At 47.5% G+C, this 21,382-nt stretch overlaps 9 protein-coding genes across 9 annotated transcripts; 7 read left to right on the plus strand and 2 right to left on the minus strand.

Annotated features, from left to right (window-relative positions):
* Nucleotides 1-143: 143 nt before the first annotated feature.
* On the plus strand, nucleotides 144-1,503 carry F4813DRAFT_354432 (chromosome segregation protein Spc25-domain-containing protein). The gene is made up of 2 exons (XM_049242752.1): nucleotides 144-601; nucleotides 672-1,503. Exons 1-2 carry the CDS (start codon nucleotides 370-372, stop codon nucleotides 1,217-1,219), a joined length of 780 nt encoding a protein of 259 aa, XP_049101240.1. The 5' UTR covers nucleotides 144-369; the 3' UTR covers nucleotides 1,220-1,503.
* A 41-nt stretch (nucleotides 1,504-1,544) lies between these two features.
* On the plus strand, nucleotides 1,545-2,220 carry F4813DRAFT_354435 (mitotic-spindle organizing gamma-tubulin ring associated-domain-containing protein). The gene is made up of 4 exons (XM_049242753.1): nucleotides 1,545-1,815; nucleotides 1,864-1,941; nucleotides 2,031-2,113; nucleotides 2,174-2,220. The coding sequence occupies exons 1-3, from the start codon at nucleotides 1,723-1,725 to the stop codon at nucleotides 2,094-2,096; spliced, it is 237 nt and encodes a 78-aa protein (XP_049101241.1). The 5' UTR covers nucleotides 1,545-1,722; the 3' UTR covers nucleotides 2,097-2,113; nucleotides 2,174-2,220.
* On the minus strand, nucleotides 2,221-4,944 carry F4813DRAFT_354436 (zf-CHY-domain-containing protein). Its single transcript, XM_049242754.1, has 2 exons — nucleotides 3,418-4,944; nucleotides 2,221-3,363 (listed from the first exon to the last, which is right to left on the minus strand). Exons 1-2 carry the CDS (start codon nucleotides 4,555-4,557, stop codon nucleotides 2,506-2,508), a joined length of 1,998 nt encoding a protein of 665 aa, XP_049101242.1. The 5' UTR covers nucleotides 4,558-4,944; the 3' UTR covers nucleotides 2,221-2,505.
* A 109-nt stretch (nucleotides 4,945-5,053) lies between these two features.
* Nucleotides 5,054-5,754, plus strand: F4813DRAFT_27347 (DUF1763-domain-containing protein). The gene is made up of 2 exons (XM_049240405.1): nucleotides 5,054-5,501; nucleotides 5,557-5,754. Exons 1-2 carry the CDS (start codon nucleotides 5,200-5,202, stop codon nucleotides 5,657-5,659), a joined length of 405 nt encoding a protein of 134 aa, XP_049101243.1. The 5' UTR covers nucleotides 5,054-5,199; the 3' UTR covers nucleotides 5,660-5,754.
* An 860-nt stretch (nucleotides 5,755-6,614) lies between these two features.
* F4813DRAFT_354442 (mitochondrial carrier domain-containing protein) lies at nucleotides 6,615-8,698 on the plus strand. The gene is made up of 5 exons (XM_049242755.1): nucleotides 6,615-7,443; nucleotides 7,531-7,749; nucleotides 7,812-7,997; nucleotides 8,052-8,204; nucleotides 8,253-8,698. Exons 1-5 carry the CDS (start codon nucleotides 7,173-7,175, stop codon nucleotides 8,459-8,461), a joined length of 1,038 nt encoding a protein of 345 aa, XP_049101244.1. The 5' UTR covers nucleotides 6,615-7,172; the 3' UTR covers nucleotides 8,462-8,698.
* F4813DRAFT_354445 (putative maintenance of ploidy protein mob1) lies at nucleotides 8,699-10,141 on the minus strand. Its single transcript, XM_049242756.1, has 3 exons — nucleotides 9,936-10,141; nucleotides 9,773-9,846; nucleotides 8,699-9,679 (listed from the first exon to the last, which is right to left on the minus strand). The coding sequence occupies exons 2-3, from the start codon at nucleotides 9,793-9,795 to the stop codon at nucleotides 9,046-9,048; spliced, it is 657 nt and encodes a 218-aa protein (XP_049101245.1). The 5' UTR covers nucleotides 9,796-9,846; nucleotides 9,936-10,141; the 3' UTR covers nucleotides 8,699-9,045.
* Nucleotides 10,142-10,243: 102 nt separating this feature from the next.
* F4813DRAFT_354446 (Six-hairpin glycosidase-like protein) lies at nucleotides 10,244-13,521 on the plus strand. Its single transcript, XM_049242757.1, has 6 exons — nucleotides 10,244-11,227; nucleotides 11,279-12,070; nucleotides 12,117-12,122; nucleotides 12,194-12,228; nucleotides 12,302-13,061; nucleotides 13,123-13,521. Exons 1-6 carry the CDS (start codon nucleotides 10,960-10,962, stop codon nucleotides 13,362-13,364), a joined length of 2,103 nt encoding a protein of 700 aa, XP_049101246.1. The 5' UTR covers nucleotides 10,244-10,959; the 3' UTR covers nucleotides 13,365-13,521.
* Nucleotides 13,522-13,878: 357 nt separating this feature from the next.
* On the plus strand, nucleotides 13,879-17,881 carry F4813DRAFT_395201 (uncharacterized protein; the record flags this gene model as incomplete). The annotated part of the gene is made up of 3 exons (XM_049247670.1): nucleotides 13,879-14,303; nucleotides 14,355-15,922; nucleotides 15,999-17,881. The coding sequence occupies 3 exons, from the start codon at nucleotides 13,879-13,881 to the stop codon at nucleotides 17,621-17,623; spliced, it is 3,618 nt and encodes a 1,205-aa protein (XP_049101247.1). The 3' UTR covers nucleotides 17,624-17,881.
* A 2,006-nt stretch (nucleotides 17,882-19,887) lies between these two features.
* On the plus strand, nucleotides 19,888-21,296 carry F4813DRAFT_27494 (3-oxo-5-alpha-steroid 4-dehydrogenase-domain-containing protein). The gene is made up of 2 exons (XM_049240428.1): nucleotides 19,888-20,505; nucleotides 20,564-21,296. Exons 1-2 carry the CDS (start codon nucleotides 20,250-20,252, stop codon nucleotides 21,274-21,276), a joined length of 969 nt encoding a protein of 322 aa, XP_049101248.1. The 5' UTR covers nucleotides 19,888-20,249; the 3' UTR covers nucleotides 21,277-21,296.
* Nucleotides 21,297-21,382: the final 86 nt, after the last annotated feature.

Here is a 21,382-nt window from a genome sequence, read left to right on the forward strand (position 1 = left end):
ATCGCAGCTTAAGTTGAATTCTGCATAACTTTGACTAGCCTAACTTTTGAAAAAATAGAAGTATATTTGCTGGTGTTTTCCATGTCACAAGGCAAATTTATATAAGTGATAGTTGTTAGAGTACCTTTAAGTGGGTCCGGACTGCCGAGTCTAGGTAGCGCCGCTCGGCAACGAACATAAACATTTGCGGGCTGGTTTGCATCTGTGAACTTCAATGTGAACTTGGATTTGCGAATGCATTTGACAGGCACTTACAGTTAATATCACTAACCACCAAATTGTCACAACACAACAAAATCGATTAGTCCCTCAGTACTTACCAGACGAAGCAAAAATATATTACCGAACTCGAAAGTCTAATAACCGAAAATGGCATCTGCATTTGAATCGTCCTTGTCGGCAAGCCTCAGCGGCCGGCAAACGATGTCGGCGACGGCTCCCTCCATGGCAGACTCTCTCCCCAGTATCAATTTCGGCTTCGACGAGCTGCGCGACCGCATGGCCAAGTTCAGCGCGAAATTCGACGCCTTCATCGAGCAGGGGCGAAAGCGCGTCCTCGAAGAGCGCAATCAGTTCCGAATGAACGTTGCCGAATTGCAAGGTGAGCCAATACGCGCCCATAGCATATCACAGTATAGCAAGGAAGACTAACGGGCGCTGCGACGAAACAGAGGACCAGCGCATGAAGAAGAAGGACATGGAAATCCTCCAGCATAAGACCAACACGCACCAGCAGATGATATCAAAAGAAGCCGCCGAGACGCGGGAGATGCAGGCAGCAATCGCCTCGCTAACCGAGCAACGGGACCGAAACAAACGCTCGCGGGACGCCCTGCAGCAGCAGATCGCCGAGACGCAGAAGGAAATCGAAGCGCGGCTGGCGGCGCAGCAGGCGCACGCGCAGTACATAGAATCGCAGTCGCGGTTCAACGTGCCGGAGCTGGACTTCTGGATGCAGAACCTGTGTCTGAAGATCGAGGGGGCGGGGCAGACAGACCGCCTGCGCTTCGTATATACGCATGTCGACGAGAAGGACTGGGATCGCGAGGCCTGGTTCGAACTGAGTACTTCGTCTCGCGACTACGACGTCCGCCATTGCAGGCCGAAGCTCGAGCGCGAGAAGGTCGATCGTGTGCTCGAGAGGGTTAACGAGACGAGGGATTTGGCGGTGCTATTAAAGGGCATGAGGGAGCTGTTTGTTGAGGCCATGCAGTCTTGAAGTCATTGCTCTTCACGTATGGTTTTATTACTTGTGGTGGCGTCTGGAGTCGGATGTTGCGTTAGTTGCGTTAGTTGCTATGGGATCTTGATATGTTGTTGGGTATATTATGTATATTATGACTGGTTACCTAGGCATAAAAAGAATGCCTTACTCTCTTTAACTGGAAAAGGGGTAGTTTATGAATAATGCCTAATGAACACATGTATTTCGAAAGGGATCTAATATGAAGTACCTTTAAGAGCTTCGAAGGTTGTTTGTGGCTTCATGCATTTATCTTGATCATAAAAAGCCAGTTGCGACCAGCTGCAACCAAACAATTACCACTAAATTCCATGTTCGCGACCCCACGCGTCTCCCATCCTCTTACATACATACCTACCTACCTACATACAACTTAACCAATTCGTAGCCATCTTGATATTCTTCTAGACACCATTTTATACTCTACCTCCCAGTCTCTATTAACCACTCTCTTCTCATCAACAAACTCCAAGTGCACGATGCCGCCAGCCGGTCCCGCCAGAGACGACAACGAAAAGCAGCAGGCCGCGCAGCAAGCCGTCGACATCTTGCATGAGATATCCACCATCCTAGTAAGTCGATAAAAATGAACTCCTAGCTTAATACTAACAAACGGATAGAATTGCCATCTCGACCGCCGCACGCTGTCCATCTGCATCTCCATGATCGAGAATGGCGTGAACCCAGAAGCCCTCGCGGTATGTCCGAGAGCCCAGACGAGCTCTTACTGATTGATTTACGTGGTCCTTAACCAGAGAACTAATTTACAATTCATTATATATCTCAGAGCGTGGTCCAATTTCTACGCAAGGAGGCACAAAAGGCAGACTTCGCACAAAGCACTGGCCGATGAAATATGCGATACGACTAGTACGCCCTTTCGGTATCCCGCATAGCCAAGGAGTTCGGAGTTTTACTCATGTTCACTAGCTACACTCATAAACACCATAGAAGCATGGTATATTTATAGAACAATGACGTATTTTTGAGTGTTTTTGTATGCAATGTATACGTAGTCATGAACACTCTCCTGAGGTTCGCGGGCACCCGGGATGGGCGAGACAGAATACCACTTCCTTCCTCTATAACCACCTAATATCTAATATATACCAATTTGCATGCCCAACCGTTGCTGTATACTGGATGCCAACTATTTTTGCCCAAACCCTGCTAGAATTTCGTCATGCGCTCAATGCCCCCGTACCTGAACGCCATCCCAATGTCAATCCTAAGCCACTACGTACGACTCCAATCCGTTATGTTTAGCGGTGCCCAAGCAGCTCGAAGTCATCTATCTCGTCATCGTCTCCTTCGTCCTCCTCATCCTCGTCTTCCGAAGACGATATAGATTCGCCATCGGAATCATCTGCGTCGTCCTCATCATCGTCCGACGTTATACTACGAGGAAGCCGACTCCAAAACCCCAATATATCCTCTCTATCCTCATCATCAGCTTCCACGAGAGAGTGTCCCGCAAGAGCATTCCAAGCCGCTAGACCAGTAGGTGGGGACACAGAGCGCGCGAGTCTACCGGGGCAATCCGACTCTATGATGGATTGGTTGATTGTCGACCGCGCGACAGTAGACGAATGACGCCTCCTTATTTCACGAGCCCGAGCACCATCAACCCCTTCTGCAATACCTCGTAAAGCTGTAAGTTCGGAAAAATCTATTTCCCGCGCAAGCAGGTCAGTTTCGATTGCCTCGTCTGCCATGCCAAGTATCTGAAGTTGTGCGGTATTATAAGAAGCACAGAGGCCACACTTTAAACCTAGCCAATGGTATTTGACTGTGCTCTTGGTAGAACAGTCGTTGCATAGAATCAACGCGCGCGTATCCTGAAACTCGGGTGGCATGGGCTGCGTTTCGATTGCGATATCAAGATTCCGAAATCGCAACTCCATGTTTGCCAAGCTTTTGTTGCATATCGGACATTTATAAGCAACTTTTCTATGTTCATCATGGCACTGACGATGAATACTATGTCCGCATTTCATAAAGCATACGGCCTTGGGAGATGTGAACATATAGTCACCGCAAATAGGACAGTCGCAGTCGATAGACCTCTCGATGCACTTGTGGTCTTTCTCCTGGCCTATGGCGATGCAAGCGCAGCAAGTCTGGTTTAGCTGATCAGCACAAATATAATGTCAACTTGGAACTAGCTATCTCACCTTGCAATGGTAGAAGTCTTTACCGATCCCCCTTCCAATCCTGCAGATGCCACAGTCATTGCAGTGGTAGACAGGCTTGTCCGGATCGTCGTTCCATAATTTGCATATATTGCAGTAATAGCGAGCAGCTGAGATTCCGCACGACATGCAAACATCGTTAGCCCTTTGGGCAGTGCCGCAATACATACACAACATGTTTCTAGTATCTTTTCTGATCAGATTGTGATCCTCTACCTTGTCATGGCAGAAACGACATGTGTACCACCGATTACATGTGGAGCATTGTAGTTTAACATTTCGCCTATAATGCTCGCAACCGAGAGGTCGATCGTCTTCAGGATCTTCTGCATATTCACCAGATTCTTCTGATATTTCCCTCGGTGGCGCAAACGTAGGCTGAAGGTCTTCGGGTGTCAAATCAAATTCCTCTAGTGTTACCGTCTCCTCTGAAGTATTCTGCCAGAACTTGAAGGATTCTAAAGGACCTTGGGATCGTCGTTGGTCTGAAGTTGTGGGGCTAGAGGGTGTTAGGGGTCGTTCTATTAGGGCCACCTTTCTTGACTTCGTGTAGCCTTCTATTAGAAGCTGGTGCATTAAACGGGCTTTCTCGACTGGTTCAACATCCTGTGCTTGGATGGCGAATACACGTTTCCTCAATGAACTCATCCCATCATCCTCTGGTAACGACTTTCTTCGTTCTATCCTCGAAGAAAGATCGGCAGGTGATAACAGTCTATCTGCTGCCATAGTGGAGCTACTTATAGGCGTCGAACTGAGATGTGTGTCGAAATTTTGAATGTCACGGCCGCAGAGATGCGTATCGGGATTGTGGGCGATGGTACGATTTATGGCATTGAACTGGGCGATGTTTTCATCCAGGTCAGCTACTTCATTATGTGGGTTTGGGTGGACGGAGCTCCGTGACGAGGGAGACGACGGTATGCTCTCATCTACTTCGTCGTCCAAGTATGAATCCTCTTCTGTCTCTGATCTAGCATCGTCTTGGCATTCTTTGTGTTCGCTAGGTGTTTCGGCAGGTGAGACGGAGTCGGAAGTGGTATGGTTACCTGATGATCGTGAGAACCGTCTTGCTTGTCGTATGACCGGGTTGACAAGAAAGTCGGTAACGAGCGACGCCATCAGAAAAGGAGACGGAGAATTTAGTTACGAAGACTTGACATTGTCAAAGTCACCGGGACAGGAATAAAGCAAAAAAGCAAAAAAGTAATAATTACAAGTTCTAGGTAAAATAGAGATAGGAAGAGAAAAAAAATTGATGCAAGAGTTGTATGCATAGCAAGATATCCCGTCCGAATGCTTGGGATGAACGGCCTTCTGGGTAAGCCACAGGACGGTATTCGCGACGATTGGATTATTTGAGTGGAAGACAGTGACATCAAAGTGGATCGTTGATCCGATCGAAACATGGCATTAAATCGATTTAACGTTTCCTAGCAGCCCTAGCACAGCGATATACCCCGTTGCATTACCACACTACCGCGTCTATTGAATTAGTATATTTATGTATATTACAGCACGATTTGAGAGCACGTATACACGAAGACTACAATATAAAGGTATATGTAATATCCATGTACCTACCGCGTTAGTATTGGAAAGTACATGTATGTCAGTAACCCGGCCTCGGCAGCGGCTGATAGGACGTCTTGGCATAGTGCATCTTTTTTCATTTTTTTTTTGGGCTACGCAAATGCGCAATCGTGCAGCAACAATCAAAGTAACAAAACACTACCGAGGGATGGATTCTAAGGGATTTCAACAATGGCTGATCTCAAAGTCATCCATGCATACCGTCATCTATATCGCGGGCTCCTTCATGCTGTGCAGTTTTCAAAGCCAGCTCGCTATGTAGCTCGAGACCAACTGAGAGCGGCATTCCGTGAGGAGAGGGCCAAGTTTGATCCTCGAAACACGGCTAGAACCTTGCGTTTTCTCGAAGCTGCTGCTAGGACTCGTGGGTTAGAGCATAATATCCTCAAAAATCTCTTAGTAGTGGCCTACTACCGATACTATGCTTCTCGGATGCCCTGGAAAATGGTCGAGCATTCAATACATGCGCCTAGGTAAAGCTATCCCTCTAGTATTCGTTTTATCGATCGATAGCTAACTAGCTCTTAGGAAACGAACCGAGTTGGAGAGTTTCATTTCAAAAACGGCCTATAAGCATTATGACATGACTATCGCTATGCTTAACAAATCCATGGGTTTGTGCTTACGATAGGATAACGCACGAACATAAACACTTTCTAGCCAGCGGCGCCGGGACCCTCGCACTTAAGTCCAAAATGGACATGAGGCCTCCGCGCCAATCTAAACAATAAGTATGTCACATTTGATGTGCGCCCCTCACGAAGAGCATCCGGCCTACACCACGAAAACGTGGCTGTAGTCGATTTAGGGGCAGACTTCGATGGGTTGCATGCAGAAGCTTAAAGTGCTCCGAATTCAAGGGCCTGAGTCAGGGTCCTCATCACGCGGATATAGTGAACAGACAACGAAACGAACCACGAAATTTCCGAGCTTAAATATAATGGCTTTTCATGCTCGAGGCAATTGGCTTTGTATGCTGGTTAAATAGCATGCTATCCCGGTGGAGGATATGGACTTGGATCTTTCGCATTCATTAAGGTGGTAACTCCAACTTTCCCGATTTGTTGACCAACCATCTATCAGCTATTTCGAACCTGCATAGGACAGCTGCCTAGTAGAGGAAGAGGCGTATCGGGGTAAAAGGTAGTCGAGGTCATAGCGGGCGATCAACTGAATTCGTACGGATAAGACAAAGAGCTGCGGACATGAAGAAGAAGAAGAATATCGTCATTGGCAGTGCGTATTACACATGTATATACATGGCCATACGTGTAGTTGTACATTTAGTACATAGTGCATGTAAGTGACTGATTTAATGGATTAGTGGAGAATTATAGGTATTCCAAGCACTCGAAGCTTGCTACACTAGGTACTAGGTAGGTATGTTGGACCACTATCTTCTATGTAACTGGTGACTTCAACAACCGTCCACTCTCAGTCGATTTCCCCTCCTCTAACCGTTCTTTTACTGCACTAGCTTGTTTTAGTATTTAAGTTACGTATCCACACATCATGCCCGGCATGGGGTCTATAAGAAGTACCTTGTAGTTGTACATACATACCTACCCCCTACCTACCCTCTTTCCCCCCCCCCCTCCCCCAATGGCCCTAGCCTCTATTTCAACTTTTTGTTCCCGCCCAGCTTCTCAATCCCATCCATACAATCTACAACTACGTAAACTTCCGGGGTCCAATATCATCCTTTGTATGATTGCGCAAACCCCGCAGAAAAGCAGACTTTGGACAAATCTTAGCTTCCTCAAGCTCAATTGGCCCGTTTGCAGTACGTAGACGGCAGTCAGCTCTACTTCTATACACATCATACACATTATCTCCGTGTCGTGTGTAGATGAAATACAATACTTCTACAATATTTTAGCATTTGTCTTTAGCAATTTGTCTATAGACAACAACTTTAAACTAAAACTCATACCTTTCAATCTTCCTTTTCTCTGCGATCGACCCCTTCGACCCCGCATCCCAAAAACCCATCGAGTCCTCGTAGTTCGGGATCTTGATGGCATATCTCTTGCTAGCAGGAGACGCTATTGTATCGCGACCACGCCGATGACTCTGGTCCTCATTACGAGGCCATTGTCTGAAGCTTCCCCGCAATACAGCTTCTGCTGCTAAACAAGCGAGCCATGCCAGCTGAGTCCAATTTCCAAGATGTCACCAGCTCCACGATCCGGACTCGGACCATGCCTCAGCTCAGTAGCGGAAGTGAGAAACCACGAAGGTGGATAAAACGTTACCGAACGGAGACGGCTGCGAGCATCTCCAGTGTTATGTCGACTGTCACTGCTTTTCCTCTCGATAGTGTGAAGACTCGTTTGCAGACATATCCCTATGCCGGTGCTTTGGATTGTGTACGCGTCACGTACAATTCGGAGGGTATTCGAGGTTTCTTTCGAGGTATGTGACTCGAGATCGGGCGTACCACGAAGCTCGTAGTCGTCCTTCCGCCAACGACGATATAGCTAACGCCACGCTGCCATGTAGGTGTAACTGCTCCCCTAGCCAGTGTTACTCTTGTGCGAACCATATCTTTCTCCATCTACCAACACTCTAAATACGTTTATTCCGACTGGATGAAGAAGCACGTCGGCTTCTGTCCTCTCGAACATGTCAATAAGAATGGCGCATACCCGAATTTGGGTACTATTGCTTGCTTCGGGGCTGCTGGAGCCACAGCTGGCTCTGGCATCACATTTATTGCATGTAAGACAACCCAGTAACTCTAGAGATACGACTCGAACTAGAACTGACGGACGCAAAACCAGGTCCTTTCGAGTTAACTAAACTCAGCGCTCAAGTGTCAGTTCTCATGGCGAAGCAGAAGAACGCAGATCCGCAGCGGCAAGCCATTGCTCTCAGTTATCATAATAAAGGAACCTTCAAGACTCTTGCCAACATAGTTAAGCATAGAGGCTTTAGTGGAATGTACACCGGATTAAACCTACATTTATGTAAGACGGCTCCCATTAAAGAATAATCCGCACCACCAGTTAACACAGCTACAGTGAGAGATACCCTCGGAACGGGAATCTATTTTGCTACATATGAAAGCAGCAAGCAGCTGTTAACGACCTTTAGCGGAAAGGATGCACATAAGAATCCTGTTGCCGTCCTTGCCGCTGGAGCTCTGTGCGGCATAGTATCGTGGGCTTTGATTTGTGTGTACCCCCTACGTCAGTTTGAATTTCAAACTAACTCCTTCCTAGACCCCATCGATTCCGTGAAGAGCATCTACCAGCGGAATGCACTGATGTATTCCAAGGGCCAGAAAGTGCCCGTCCCGAAGATACAGTTTTTCAGACGAGACATGTATCGCGGACTTGGCGTGTCTATGGGCCGATCTGCGGCCGTCAATGCAGTGTTCTTTTCAGCGTTTGAATTCTTCAAAAAGCGAATCAACGCTCTCAAGGAATAGGTACTCGTGACGGGTTAATTAGCTATCGTACGATGCTTTAGTACGATAACATATACTTGATGTAGCGTTGGTAAGGGTCATGCAACAGCCTAGATTAGCACGGTAACCTGAAAAGGGGACAGCTAGGCAACATATTTGGCGGACAAATCTTACAACAAGTCCGGGGAACTATGACTGGAATAGCACATTATTTCCAAAGGGACACGCAGGACGATATTAGCATGTATAAATCAATAAATGCACGTTATCCATGCCACGACAGAATCAAAGTGATATGATGCTCCCTCGGATCGGATACCCCTGCCACGCATAACTCCGGCACGACTCACAGCCAATAGTATACAAGTGCAACTGCAACGGCCGAATGGTAATCATTCCATATGACAGCATCACAGCCCGTGCTGCGAGCAGCGAATTACCCTTTAATCTATCCTTAGCAAAGCAACCTTGTAGTCTGATGTTCCCCCTAAACGCCAAACCCGAAAAGATGCAACATGACTATTCTACCTTCGCGCAAGCATCATCATCGACGCATCTACCCATCAGTCATTATCTCCTAAAGCTCGTCGAGACTTGGAACCAACTCAATCGCTACGCAGCATGCTCTCGACGAGGTCGCCGAGGGGCCCCCAGAAGTCCTTGCCGGTGGCGAGGTTATGCTCGTCGATGAAGAGGACGTACTGCTTGAAGGAGGTGTTGAGGTGAGGCTCGAGGCCGAGCTCGCGGATGACGGGGTAGTGGTGGCAGTAGATGTGGGCGTAGACGCGGTACATGCGCTTGAAGATCTGGCGGACGAGGGCGGGGAAGGACTTGGGGAAGGGGACGCCGATGCGGGAGGGCAGGACGGACTCGTTGTCGATGGAGGCCTGGACCCACGACATGAGCTGCTCGATGTAGTCCGGGGCGGCCATCTTGGTGGGCCGCTTGTACGTCTCGCCGTCCTGCCACAGGTACTCGAACTCGTCGGTCGCTTTCATCTCCGGGCACGACTGCGGCGAGCAGAACTCGGTGATGGCGCCGTACAGGAGGTTCACCTGGTTGTAGAAGTCGACCATGTTCACCGCCAGCCACTCGTTCTCGTCTTCGCCTTCCGGCAGCTTGACGACCTTGCGCAGGCTGCCGCCGCCGAGGGTCGCTTCGGCGTATTGGCGCAGCTGGTAGCTTGTGTTGCCGCCCTTGCCGCCGCGGGCGCGGAATTGGTTGCGCGCGCGCTGGTTTCTGTGTTTTGGTTTTGTTTTGGTTAGTGGGGAGGGTGTTGATTAGGTATATATATATATATATTATAAGTGGGTTATTTTGGCATCGACTTACACGGTGGTGACGAAGGAAGTCATCTTCTCCCCGATAATTCGCAGGGGGGAATTCGAGCTTGGTGGTTCTATCGACTGCGCCATTACGGTGGTGTTAGCGGGGCTGGGATTCGGTCGTGCGGTAGATAACACGAGGGACGTGGTAAACAAACGTGTGGACTTACCTTGCTATATGGTGTTAATCAGGGCTTGGTTCGAAGTGCGGCGTAGTACGGTGACTATGGATAAGAGCACGGCAGCTGGTTGTTGAGTAATTGTATGTGTGTGTGTGTGTCTGTTGTAACGGTAAAGTTGTGTCCGACGATGGCATTGATATATGTATAAGGTAGGTAGGTAGGTACCTAGGTTAGGTTAGGTATGTAAATGAATTGGGATGTTTTGCTTGGTTGCTATGCTGTGCACGGACCATTTAAATGCCGGCGGGCAGGCACTCGTCCCCTCGTCCCCTCCACATTGATCTGACGCAGGGGTTCCCTGCTGTCGCCCGCTTCCTGGGTAAACGCTTTTCTTCAAATCTTCTGACCTCATCTTACTTTAATTTTCTTACTTTAATTTTTCATTGCATTATCAAAGCTTAGGATCCCTACTAGGCATGGTAGCTTCAATTTAGGGATTCTTTGAAGTACCACAGAAGCAAAAAAGAGGCCCGTCTCTTACATCAATTCGACATCCTACACCACATTTCTTGTTTAATAAAATATCTAAAGTTCGTGTTCGAGACCATCTTCTATTCATTTCAATGGACTGGTTGACTATCTGTATTGGTGAGATCGTAGTTTTCAAAGCCTACTTCTTATATTACAAAATTGCAGCTCTGCTCTCCAAATAGCAAAGGCCAAGGGCTTTTTGACACTTGCCCATACATTTCTCGTTCACGTATACGACAGTCTGCCATCGGGCTATTAACTCACCGAAAACCCACGAGAACTAGTTAAGCTAGACCCCGCAAAGGGGAATCCCTCGTGCTTCTCCAGGTTTTAGAGAGATCCGGGTAATTGGAGTCTCCACCAGTGGTTGCAGTCGAGCTCTTTTCAAGCCTTAGTACGGTGTTATTGAGTTATTGATAGTTATGCTATAATTTATGTACTATATTTAGTGACAGCATGGTATGATGGGTACATCTAACTATAAGTATATATGTATAGATTCTTGTTTCTATAATAATTGTTCTCGTCGTGCATTGTAACGATGTTAAGACAGATCTTTACACTCTTGCTAGTAGCCCTCCAGGGCCTACCAGCTACTTGCGAGATTAACAGACGTAAAGTTGTTCGATCGTTCAATCCTCATCGCAATGCTAGCTCTAAGACTACTCCGTTGCAAGTTGGGAATGGCAACTTCGCGTTTGGGGCGGACGTAACGGGTCTTCAGACTTTCAGCCCCTTCGCGACAATGTCTACTTGGGGTTGGCATAACTTCAGTCTTCCAACCACCACTGGCCAGACCTCGATAGATGGTAAGTACCAAGCCAACCCCAAGACGAAAACTCTACTCTAATGTGATCTAGACTTCACGGGCGTGGACTGGTATACCCATGGTCGACTAGTCAATTACAACCAGCCCAACCCAGCACAGAGTGAAATATCCAACTGGTTAATACAAAATCCCCAACGTATTAACTTAGGGACGATTGGGCTCTGGTTTGGTGGAGATAATGTGACCGAGGAGCTGCTAGAAGACAAGTCTCAGATACTCGACCTCTGGACGGGGAAAATATCATCTTCTTTCACTTACAACAAGGCCCCTGTTGAGGTCGAGACATGGGCAGATACAAGTTCCGACACAGTCAGCATTTCCATAAAGTCGGAACTCTTCTGTACAGAATCTGTGGGCATATTCTTCGACTTTCCTCTACCGACGCGGAACAAATTTGACGCCCCTTTTGTTGGTGTTTTCAACGCTACCGATCAGCACACTACCACACTACAGCACGGGAAAAACACAGCAACTATTCGGCATGATATCGATGATGCCTCGTACTATGTTTCGATATCGTGGGATTCTCCTGCTGAAATTTCCGGGCCGATTAAGGGGACTCATCGTTACGTGCTATATCCATCACGGGAAACTAAGAGGGTTAAGTTATCGGTAGCCTTTTCTCTGGCTCCGAGTACGCATATACCGTCTTTCGGTCATGTTGCGTCTGCATCTACATCTTGGTGGGAGTCTTTCTGGAACTCTGGTGCTTTCATTGATTTGACAGGAGTCAAGTCTCCCAATGCCATAGAATTGCAACGGAGAACGATATTATCCCAATATCTTACAGCTGTTAACTCGGCTTCCTCATATCCATCACAGGGTAAGTGTCTCATGCCCAAGCATTACTTTCGCTAACTTTGGAACAGAATCTGGTAAGAGAAGTTTAATTCTCCTTATGTTCCCTCCGTAATAGATAATGACTTTTTCATACTAATAGTTTAAGGCTTGGTAAATAACGGATGGTATGGCAAGTTTCATGTGAGTCTTGTGAACTATTGTAACCTACGTGAAGAACGACCTGGTCATATTAAGCACTGACTCTCCTGAACAGCTCGAGATGATATTGTGGCATCTCCTCCACTTTGCTCGATGGAATCAATTTCCATTGCTATGGCGTAGCCTCCCGACCATGTATTCCGAATACTTGGGCTCCTCAATAGAGCGAGCGACACTCCAGTACTACGACGGTGCTCGCTGGGGCAAGATGACCGATCCTACCGGAAGGTCAGCCCCCGGAGAAATCAACTCGCTGCTTATCTGGCAGCAGCCTCATCCGATGTACTTTGCCGAGATCGAGTACAGGTCTTTCCCCAACGAGACAACACTAAAGTCCTGGGACAAGATTCTCACTTCTACTGCTGACTTTATGGCATCATACGCCTTCTTCAACGAATCAACTGCCCTCTGCGATCTAGGACCGCCTATGTATCCGGCCTCAGAGAACACAAACCCCAATGCGACGATCAACCCTGCGTTCGAGCTGGCCTACTGGCGGTTCGGTCTGGACGTCGCTATCAAGTGGAAACAAAGACAGAACCAAACAGTACCTCGTAAATGGATCGATATACGAAACAATCTAGCACCATTACCTATCGCGGATGACGCATTCGCCGTATACGAGGGTATTCCGAATATGTGGAACGACACCACCGTCCAAGACCATCCGGCACTGTCTGCAATATTTGGCCTGCTCCCCCCGCCGAGCAGCGGGCCACCTCTAAACATGACAATCGTGAAGAACACGGCAGATAAAATTCGGGATCTCTGGGACTTGAAGGATTGCTGGGGTTGGGATTTTCCGATGCTGGCTAGTAAGTTACCCTAAGCTAGGCCCTCATATCATCTTCAGGACGCTTATTTAAACCAACATAGTGAACTCTCTTCGCCTCGGGGACATTGATCAGGCCGTGGCGTATCTACTCCACCCCCTTTTCGAATTCGACGATGCGGGGTATCCCGTTGGAGGATCGCGGGTGCCGACCCCCTATTTTCCGGGGTCGAGTTCGTTCTTGTTGGCTATGGCTATGATGGCGGGGGGATGGGATGGTGAGCCTGGGATGCATTTTCCCGAGAGTTGGGATGTCCAAGCTGAGGGTTTTGTCCCTGGTCTATGATTATTGGGGTAGCTGAAAAGGGGTCGTGTAGGTTTATATCCTACGAATCAATGTCTTTTAAGATAGATCTACATGGGTTTGTTCCCCTATTATATAGGTAGATTATATTGGGTGAGTGTATATGAATGACATTCCTGTGTACCTAGTTTGACACCACTCCGAGATCGTGGTTGCAATGCCCAATAGAGGTAGCCATGGAGCCCCAAAAGCCCGCCCCCAACGTGGTCAGACGGCCAATATTTCTTGCAGGCAGACTGCTAGGCTTATCATAGTGAATAGTTAGGTACCTACTTGATATCCAATAACAAGCTTGCGCAACACTACCTAATAAATAGCGACGATTCGCTCAACGATACAGTGGCTGTGACAGCGAAGCAGGCTCTGAGGCTGTGCTTGAGCATACCCCATCTTGACCAGTTTCTATTTCAACCTTCAACCTTCCACCTCCATTCCACACCAGTCTTCAATAACCTCATCGTCCACTCGCATCTAGCACGCTAAGGTTGTTGGCGACATGGACCCATTCGCGGCAATTGGCCTCGCAGGCAACATTATCACTTTTGTAGAGTTTGGGTTCAAACTAATTTCCCTGTCCAAGAACATCTACGAGTCAAAGTCAGGTGCCAGTGAGGATAACAAAAATTTATCTTCTATGACGGGACGGCTCCAACAACTCACTGCCGAGTTGAAAGGGGCCAAACAAATTGGTTCTTCACGGCAGAATAGCCCTCTTTATGATGTCGCTACTGAATGCGAAGTTGCGTCGGTGGAGCTTATGAAGTTGCTCGATCAGCTGAAGGCTAAAGACCCAAATTCTAGACGACATGCGTTTAAAGCTGCAATACATAACTGGCGGAAGAGCGACCAGAAGTCCGAATTGGAAAAGAGATTGGATCGTTGTAAACAGCAGCTAGGCTTGGAACTTCTCAGTTCGATAAAGTAAGAGGAACCTTCAACAAACATCATAGATTTCTGACCGATGTAACGTAGATCCGACTCGCTAGAACGCCTCGACAGGCTTCTCAAAAGCGGCCAAGCTAGTAAAGATGAGTTACAGTCGCTTAGTAGGAACATCGAAGCTCTACGTCAAGGTACCAACGTCTCTTGCCTTAGTACCGAAGCACTGGGCCAGATCCGGTCATTGGTTCAACTAAGCGATGAGGCTATCTTGAAAACACGCCAGGCTAGGGTTCTAGACGCACTACGCTTTCAACTGATGAACGAAAGATTCGAAGATATCGAAGAAGCTCATGAGAGAACCTTCGACTGGATTTTCGACATTAGTGCCACTGATGTAGTTAAAGACGACAATACTGAACCCGAAATGAGTGATGACGATGACGAATACCCAGAAGACCACAGTGATCACGAGATTAATAATGAAAGTCATCGAAGTCCGAGCTATACCTCACAACGGTCAAATAAAGCTAGCAAAGCGGGTTCTATCAGGTCAACTCTTAGTAGCGATATCACAAGACCGGTATACACTACCAAAGAGAGTGGCCATGATTCTTCCTCTGTCACTCACGATCTAGAAGAGCAACTAAGTGATAGCTCGAGCCTTAGTTGGGGCATGGAAGACGATAGGTTGTCCATAGCGGAGAGTGAAAACTCCGTCAAACTTTTAGAAAGACCTCGGTATGCTTCAAAACCATTACTACCCGTTATTTCAAGCGTAGAGGAAATGCCTGAATCAACATGTCAGGTCATGACCGAAGCCAGGGATAACTTTATTACTTGGCTCAAAAAGGGCACAGGAATATTTCACATCTCGGGCAAGCCAGGTTCTGGGAAATCGACACTAATGAAGTACCTTGTTCGGCATCTCAAAACAAAGGACTACCTAGAAATGTGGGCAGACAAGAAGAAGCTCGTGCTGGGTAGATTCTTTTTTTGGAAGCCAGGGTCTGCTCTGCAGAAAAATACCAATGGCTTGATTCGAGGGTTACTGCATTGCCTCCTCTCAGAATGTCCTGAACTTGTGCGCCTCGCATTCCCAGAGCAGTGGGAAGAATCAATGCATAGAGAAAACGTTCACGTTGAACATTGTGAATGCCGGCAAGCATTCGAGAGGCTCATGGAAAACCAGACTTATGGACAGCATAAGTTTGTACTTTTTATAGATGGCCTCGACGAGTTCGAAGGGCACCATGCAGACTTGACCAAGCAACTAGTTAGATGGAGTAACGGAACACAGGACATAAAGCTCTGCATTTCAAGCCGGGAATGGCCGATATTCCAGGATGCTTTTAAGAATTGTCCTAGAATCCGACTGCACGACATTACAAGGTCTGATATCCAGCGATTCGTCAGAGACCGACTTCGCGAGATGAATCTCGATGCCTTAGTGAGAAATAGTGACAGCTTGAATAATGATGACGAATTATCAAACACATGCGAGACCATGGATTTGGAAGGCGACATTGTTAGGGATTCAGACGGCGTCTTCTTATGGGTATCTCTTGTTCTTCGGCATATCGAAAATGGAATTGCGGATGGTGACCGGATACAAGACCTCATAAGGCTTGTCAGGTCTCTTCCCACTGACCTTGAGCCTAGTAAGTACCAGCTTTATGAAACATGATTATATTACTATTATTATCATGGTGGCTAATATTAGCACTTTCACTCCAGTGCTTAAACAACTCTTGGACTCGATTCCTACCAATAACCGAAGACTAGCATATAGCATGCTCTCTCTGGCTTCCTTCGTCACTACACATGGTAACCAAATCTGCCTAATGCAATACTCGTTCCTAGAAGAATATATCGAGAACCGGAACTTTGCAATAGACTGGCCTGTTAGACTATTCACGACTTCGGAGCACGGAGAAAGATTAGAAAGAAGCAAAAGACGAGTATATGGTGTATGCAAAGGACTTCTCGAACTACGTGAACCTCCCGCTAAGACTACATACCCGAACATGCTGGGGGATGTGGTTCGCCTTATACATCGGTCTATCGCAGAGTTCCTAGAAAGCCAACATTTTAAGGCCGAGACGGAGTCTGTACTGAAAGAATTTGATCCTTTTGACGCATTTTGCCAGACATATTTGGGCCAGCTGAAGCGTATCCGTCTCCCTATGGCCTATTTCTCTCCCAAGTTATTCTCTCTTCAAAGGTCCATAAGCTGGGGCAATGTTATCGAGGATAGTGCAGGTTTCTTTTATTACCCTTCCCACCCAACTTTTCAACAAGATATCCTATGGATTGTTTGCCGACAAAACAATCGTGAGCAACACCGGGCTCGTCCGCGCTTTAGTCAATTCTTGGACCACACCTGCCGCACAGTAGCTAGCTTGAGAACCCGCCCTTGTATGCTTCGTACCATTTATGATAACAGGGTAATTCAATATCCCCCTGAAAATGTCATCATTATAATTTGCATACTGATTGGAATCTACGAAAACCTTCCCTTAGAGGCAGACACAGACTCCGAAATGATAGACTTATGTGCTTCCTGGTGTTTATTTGATATTGGACAAAGCCAGCTTATGAGCCCACATATTATACCATCCAAAGCCATTAGAGTACTTCAGACCTTCCTTGACCGAGGTGCTTCACCCGATTCTGTGATGGGACATAATATTACTGCGCCCGAGTTTCACCATATTCTTAAAGATTGGTGCATTTTATATACACCAAGTCTGGCTGTCGTCGCATTGATGCTCTATCATGGTGTAAACCCAAGGTTTGCTATCGTGATAAGTAGAGGTATCTATCAACCGCGCGACTTAGGAAGTTGCATTTTAAAGGCACGCTTCAGATCAGAATGCCCGTCAATACAGAAAGGAAACGAAGCAAGGAAGATACAACTAGGAAGAGATATGCCATTTTTGACAATCGAGGCATCCCCACAAACACTTAGAATGATCAGCAATCACGGTTGTGATATTGACTTAAGAGCGTTGGTTTCAGTTTGGTTCCCAGATCAAAGCCATATCTTGCAACCCGCCATAGACTATATTCTAGAATTAGGCGTCCTCACAAACGCGCACCATCGTTCAGAGTTACAATCCCGATTTGGACCGCTTCTTCGCCCACTGTTCGATCAAGATCATCCGCATTTTGTTGGAGAGGTGCTGCCTCGGACCGAATGGCCACAAGAGAGCATTCATTGGGATTACCATGAACTTGACTCCTACAGACTATCAAAGATAGAAGAGGCACAGTGGTGGAAACAATTGGAGGTGGAAGAATCAACCGCTACTTCTGTCTACGATGACGGTGATGATGATGACGATGATGGGGATGATTAGAACGTTTACGTCTATTAGGGCTATGGCTAGGTAGGCAGCTACAACGCCAGATAGCCAACTTTGGTTGATCGCAGTGGGATTCGAACCCACTTACTACTACCGCTGTCTAGGCTGGGGTGGGTGTAGTTACTTTCTCGACTTTCTGCAGAGCAGCTAGAGGAGTGATTCGATAGAAAATTTCATGACTCTTGCCGTCTCTCTATAGACAACACAAGACATAGACGATGAGCCGTATGATTGTTTTTTTTCCTAGCATGTTCTGTCGTCTATACAAGTTGTGTAAACCCTGATACCAAATTGAGAGTAAATTAGACATAACAAACTCCGTTCCATTGAATTGCTGCGCTGTTTATACCGTAAAACTCCAAACATTATTCAGACATTATTCTGCTTGGGCTTGAAACACCACCCGAACCATCCTACAGAGATAAGGTAAACCTCTTCAGATACCTGTAAAGTAATTCAGGTGGTTCGAAGCTTGTTCATCTTAAGCATGCAACAACTAATATAGTTGCCTATAACCGAGGCGGGTGCTCTCGTAAGTTAACGATCATACGTCGGGATATATTGTCGTCGATAATGTTCGCCTGGTTGCCAGAGAAGGAGTTTGGCATGGACGGAGAGGATGTCCCGGCCCTGCCTCTCTCTTGCAGCCTGAAATTCATGAGCCACCTAACATGCATCCCGAGCACGCCCATGGTGCTCCGGATCTCAGTAAGCTGGTCTTTGATCTGCGAGCTCTCGTTGAAAAGCATCATCGAATGTCGCCCCTCGACTTCATTGAGCGCGGTAGAAAGGCGCTCAACCTTAGACTCCATGGCCTCGAACAGGGATAAGAAATACTGATCTCGAGACTCGTAAGGTGCGCTGTCCTCATGGGTTGAGCTGTTCTCTGGTAAATTGATATCCGACATGGGCTCTGGCGAGGTCGGTGTCGGCAGCGGAAATCCTCGGTTCTCGAGGAACTTGATCCGTCGATCTTTTAGTCGATCCCTCTCTTGGAGAGTGGTAAGCTCGGCTCGAAGTTCGGCCAGCTGCTCTCCTACGGGTCCAACAACTCGATAAGCACACCTCAATGCGTGCTCCTCCAGCTGCCAGCGCTTGACAAGTTTCTCACAGCCAAATAAGGCAAACTTGCAGCTGGTTTGGGCCTCGGGGCACTCTTTTAAATGTTCCTCCTGCTTGTGCCGTACATACTCAATACTACACAATTCACATTCCGTCTTCCGATTCGGACATTCGGTGTCCTGGTGTTCTTCTATATCCGCTTTCTGCCTTACTTGCTCGCAGTATTCGCATTTAACATCGTAGTGGAGACATCCTTTCCCGATATCCTTTCGGATTACCGACTTATTGCAAGACGGGTGCGGGCATGGTACAAGTGTCTTATCACAATACCGCGCAACGTGATTTTCGACTAACGATCGAGAAACTATAAGAGCACAGCCGCGGGAACTATTCGGGCACTTAACGGATAGATTATCAAGCTGGTTATGGACAATCTTAGGCGCGGGTCGTGTCTCGGACACGAGCTTTAAAGGAAGCCGGTCGACGGGGCAGACGGGGTTTAGAGCGTGGGCTTGAACGATGCATCTATGGCAGAAGACATGGTCACAATTTGTGATAACCGGAGATATGAATGGGACTCGGCATATGGGACATATGAGGTTCTCGTCAACGCTATCTTCGTATTCAAGGGCTCGGAGATCTAGGGAAGTGGCGGTAGGATCACTACCCATCAAAGGTCGGAGAGCGAGGGTTGCGGTGGTAGCTATTAGCCCTTCTTCCGGAGTGTTGGGCGGTGGCATATTCGAGTATAATATGTTTTCATGGGGTTTATGGGGTTTATGGGGTTTATGGGAGTGCTAAGTCCCGCGGACTTGGACAGCATTGAAACAATGGCATTGGTCAAGGTTAATAAACTTGAACTCAACAACGGGGGGCGGGAGGCGGGAGGCGGTAGGCGGGAGTCCGGACCTGTTTGTTGTCGGTGTCTTACGACAAGTTGGAGGGGCGATGATGGATAAATACATATATCTCTTCGTAAAGTCTGTGGCTGAATTGTAGTTTTGTGGTTTTAGCTGATAACTGCATAATACTAAGACGTCACATCCATTATCCCGGTATCTAGGTAGTACGGTGTAACTCTGCTTCCATACCTATCATTACCGTACCTCGAATAACTGGTAAATATGCATAACCGCCTCACAATATGGATATCACACTAATTATCATTATCATGATAATATTTTAGACTGTCCCATTTCCTAATAAATAATATGTGCCTACCTATATACATATTGTCGGGCCGCGGCAAGTAGCTCTTATCGTAATATTCTTATCATACCTATAACCCTTGTAAAAGTAAAAATCAAAAAAAGCAAGTATCATACGGCGTAAGACGTCAATATATTACCGAATATATTTCCTCGGTGTTCAGCTCTAATGCAGCTGGAACCACTCAACAAATTTCCCACAAAAAAGTCTAGGTTAAATAACACTTCACCATCATCCTTACCGGCCTAACTAAACCCGCCCGGTCTCCAACGCCTTCTTTTAGGAGTTATATACCGTCTCTGCTAGTTCAATTGAACCGGATTTTGGCTTCGTGGTCGTCTGTTACAACATGGGAGGCCTGTCGCTAAAAGTCACCAACCGGTCACGGAAGGGCCTTAAGGGACTGCCCCCCTCCGTTGAGCTGGCCGAAGATGCTACCGTCGAAGATGCAAAGAAGGCTATTGCGCGCGCCGCTAGGGTCTCGGACTTCAACCGCATTGGCATCTTCGACCCTGTCTCTAAGAAGACTCTTAAGGATAGGAAAGCTCTGCTACGAGAACAGTCCGAGGTTGTGAAGCATGGGGAACTGCTCGTCAAGGACCTTGGTATGGCCCTCTCCTCTGCGCCAGCCTATATAAAATAAATACTGACCGAATTGAACAGGTGCCCAGATTAGCTGGCGACTAGTCTACGTGATCGAGTACCTCGGACCCCTACTCTTCCACCCTCTCTTCCTAGGCCTGCGAAACCACCTATACCCAGCCGTATACCCTCTGCTCAAGAACCATCTCCCCTACGGTATCCGGTCCGACGGGCAGCTCTCGTTTGCGCAGCAGGCCGCCTTCGCCATGATCACGGCGCACTTCGTCAAGCGCGAGCTCGAGACCATATTCCTGCACAAGTTCTCCGCCAACACCATGCCCTTCGCCTACGTTTTCCGCAACTCCTTCTTCTACTGGACTTTCGCCGGTCTCCTCGGCGCCCTCGAGGTCTACGCGCCCTTCTCGCCTGCTGCTCTTTCCCCTGACGTCCCGACCCCTCTTACTTACCTCGGAATCGCCCTCTATTTTATCGGCGAAATTGGTAACTTCGACGTCCACTACTACCTAGCGCACCTGCGCAAGCCCGGTGAAACAGCCAGGAAGATCCCCAGCGGCCACAGCTTTGGCCTTGTGACTTGTCCCAACTATATGTTTGAGATCATAGCTTGGATCGGTATCATTCTGGTTACCCGCAGCCCATCTCTACTGCTTTTCATCTTCATCGGCTCCTATTTCATGTATACCTGGGCATGGGGCAAGGAAAAGGCCTACCGCAAGCAGTTTGGCGACAAGTATAAGAAGAAGCGCAGCGTCATTCTCCCGGGCCTCCTATAAACTTGTTAGGTTTGGAACCCTTCGCGACGAACATAACGATTAGGAAGATATATTTAACCTCGCATGACCTGGTAGATGTACTCTTAGAGATGGAAACAAATTTATG

The sequence above is a fragment of the Daldinia decipiens genome (genome assembly GCF_022478715.1).
Source record: "Daldinia decipiens strain CBS 113046 unplaced genomic scaffold F4813scaffold_10, whole genome shotgun sequence".
NCBI lineage: Eukaryota > Fungi > Ascomycota > Sordariomycetes > Xylariales > Hypoxylaceae > Daldinia > Daldinia decipiens.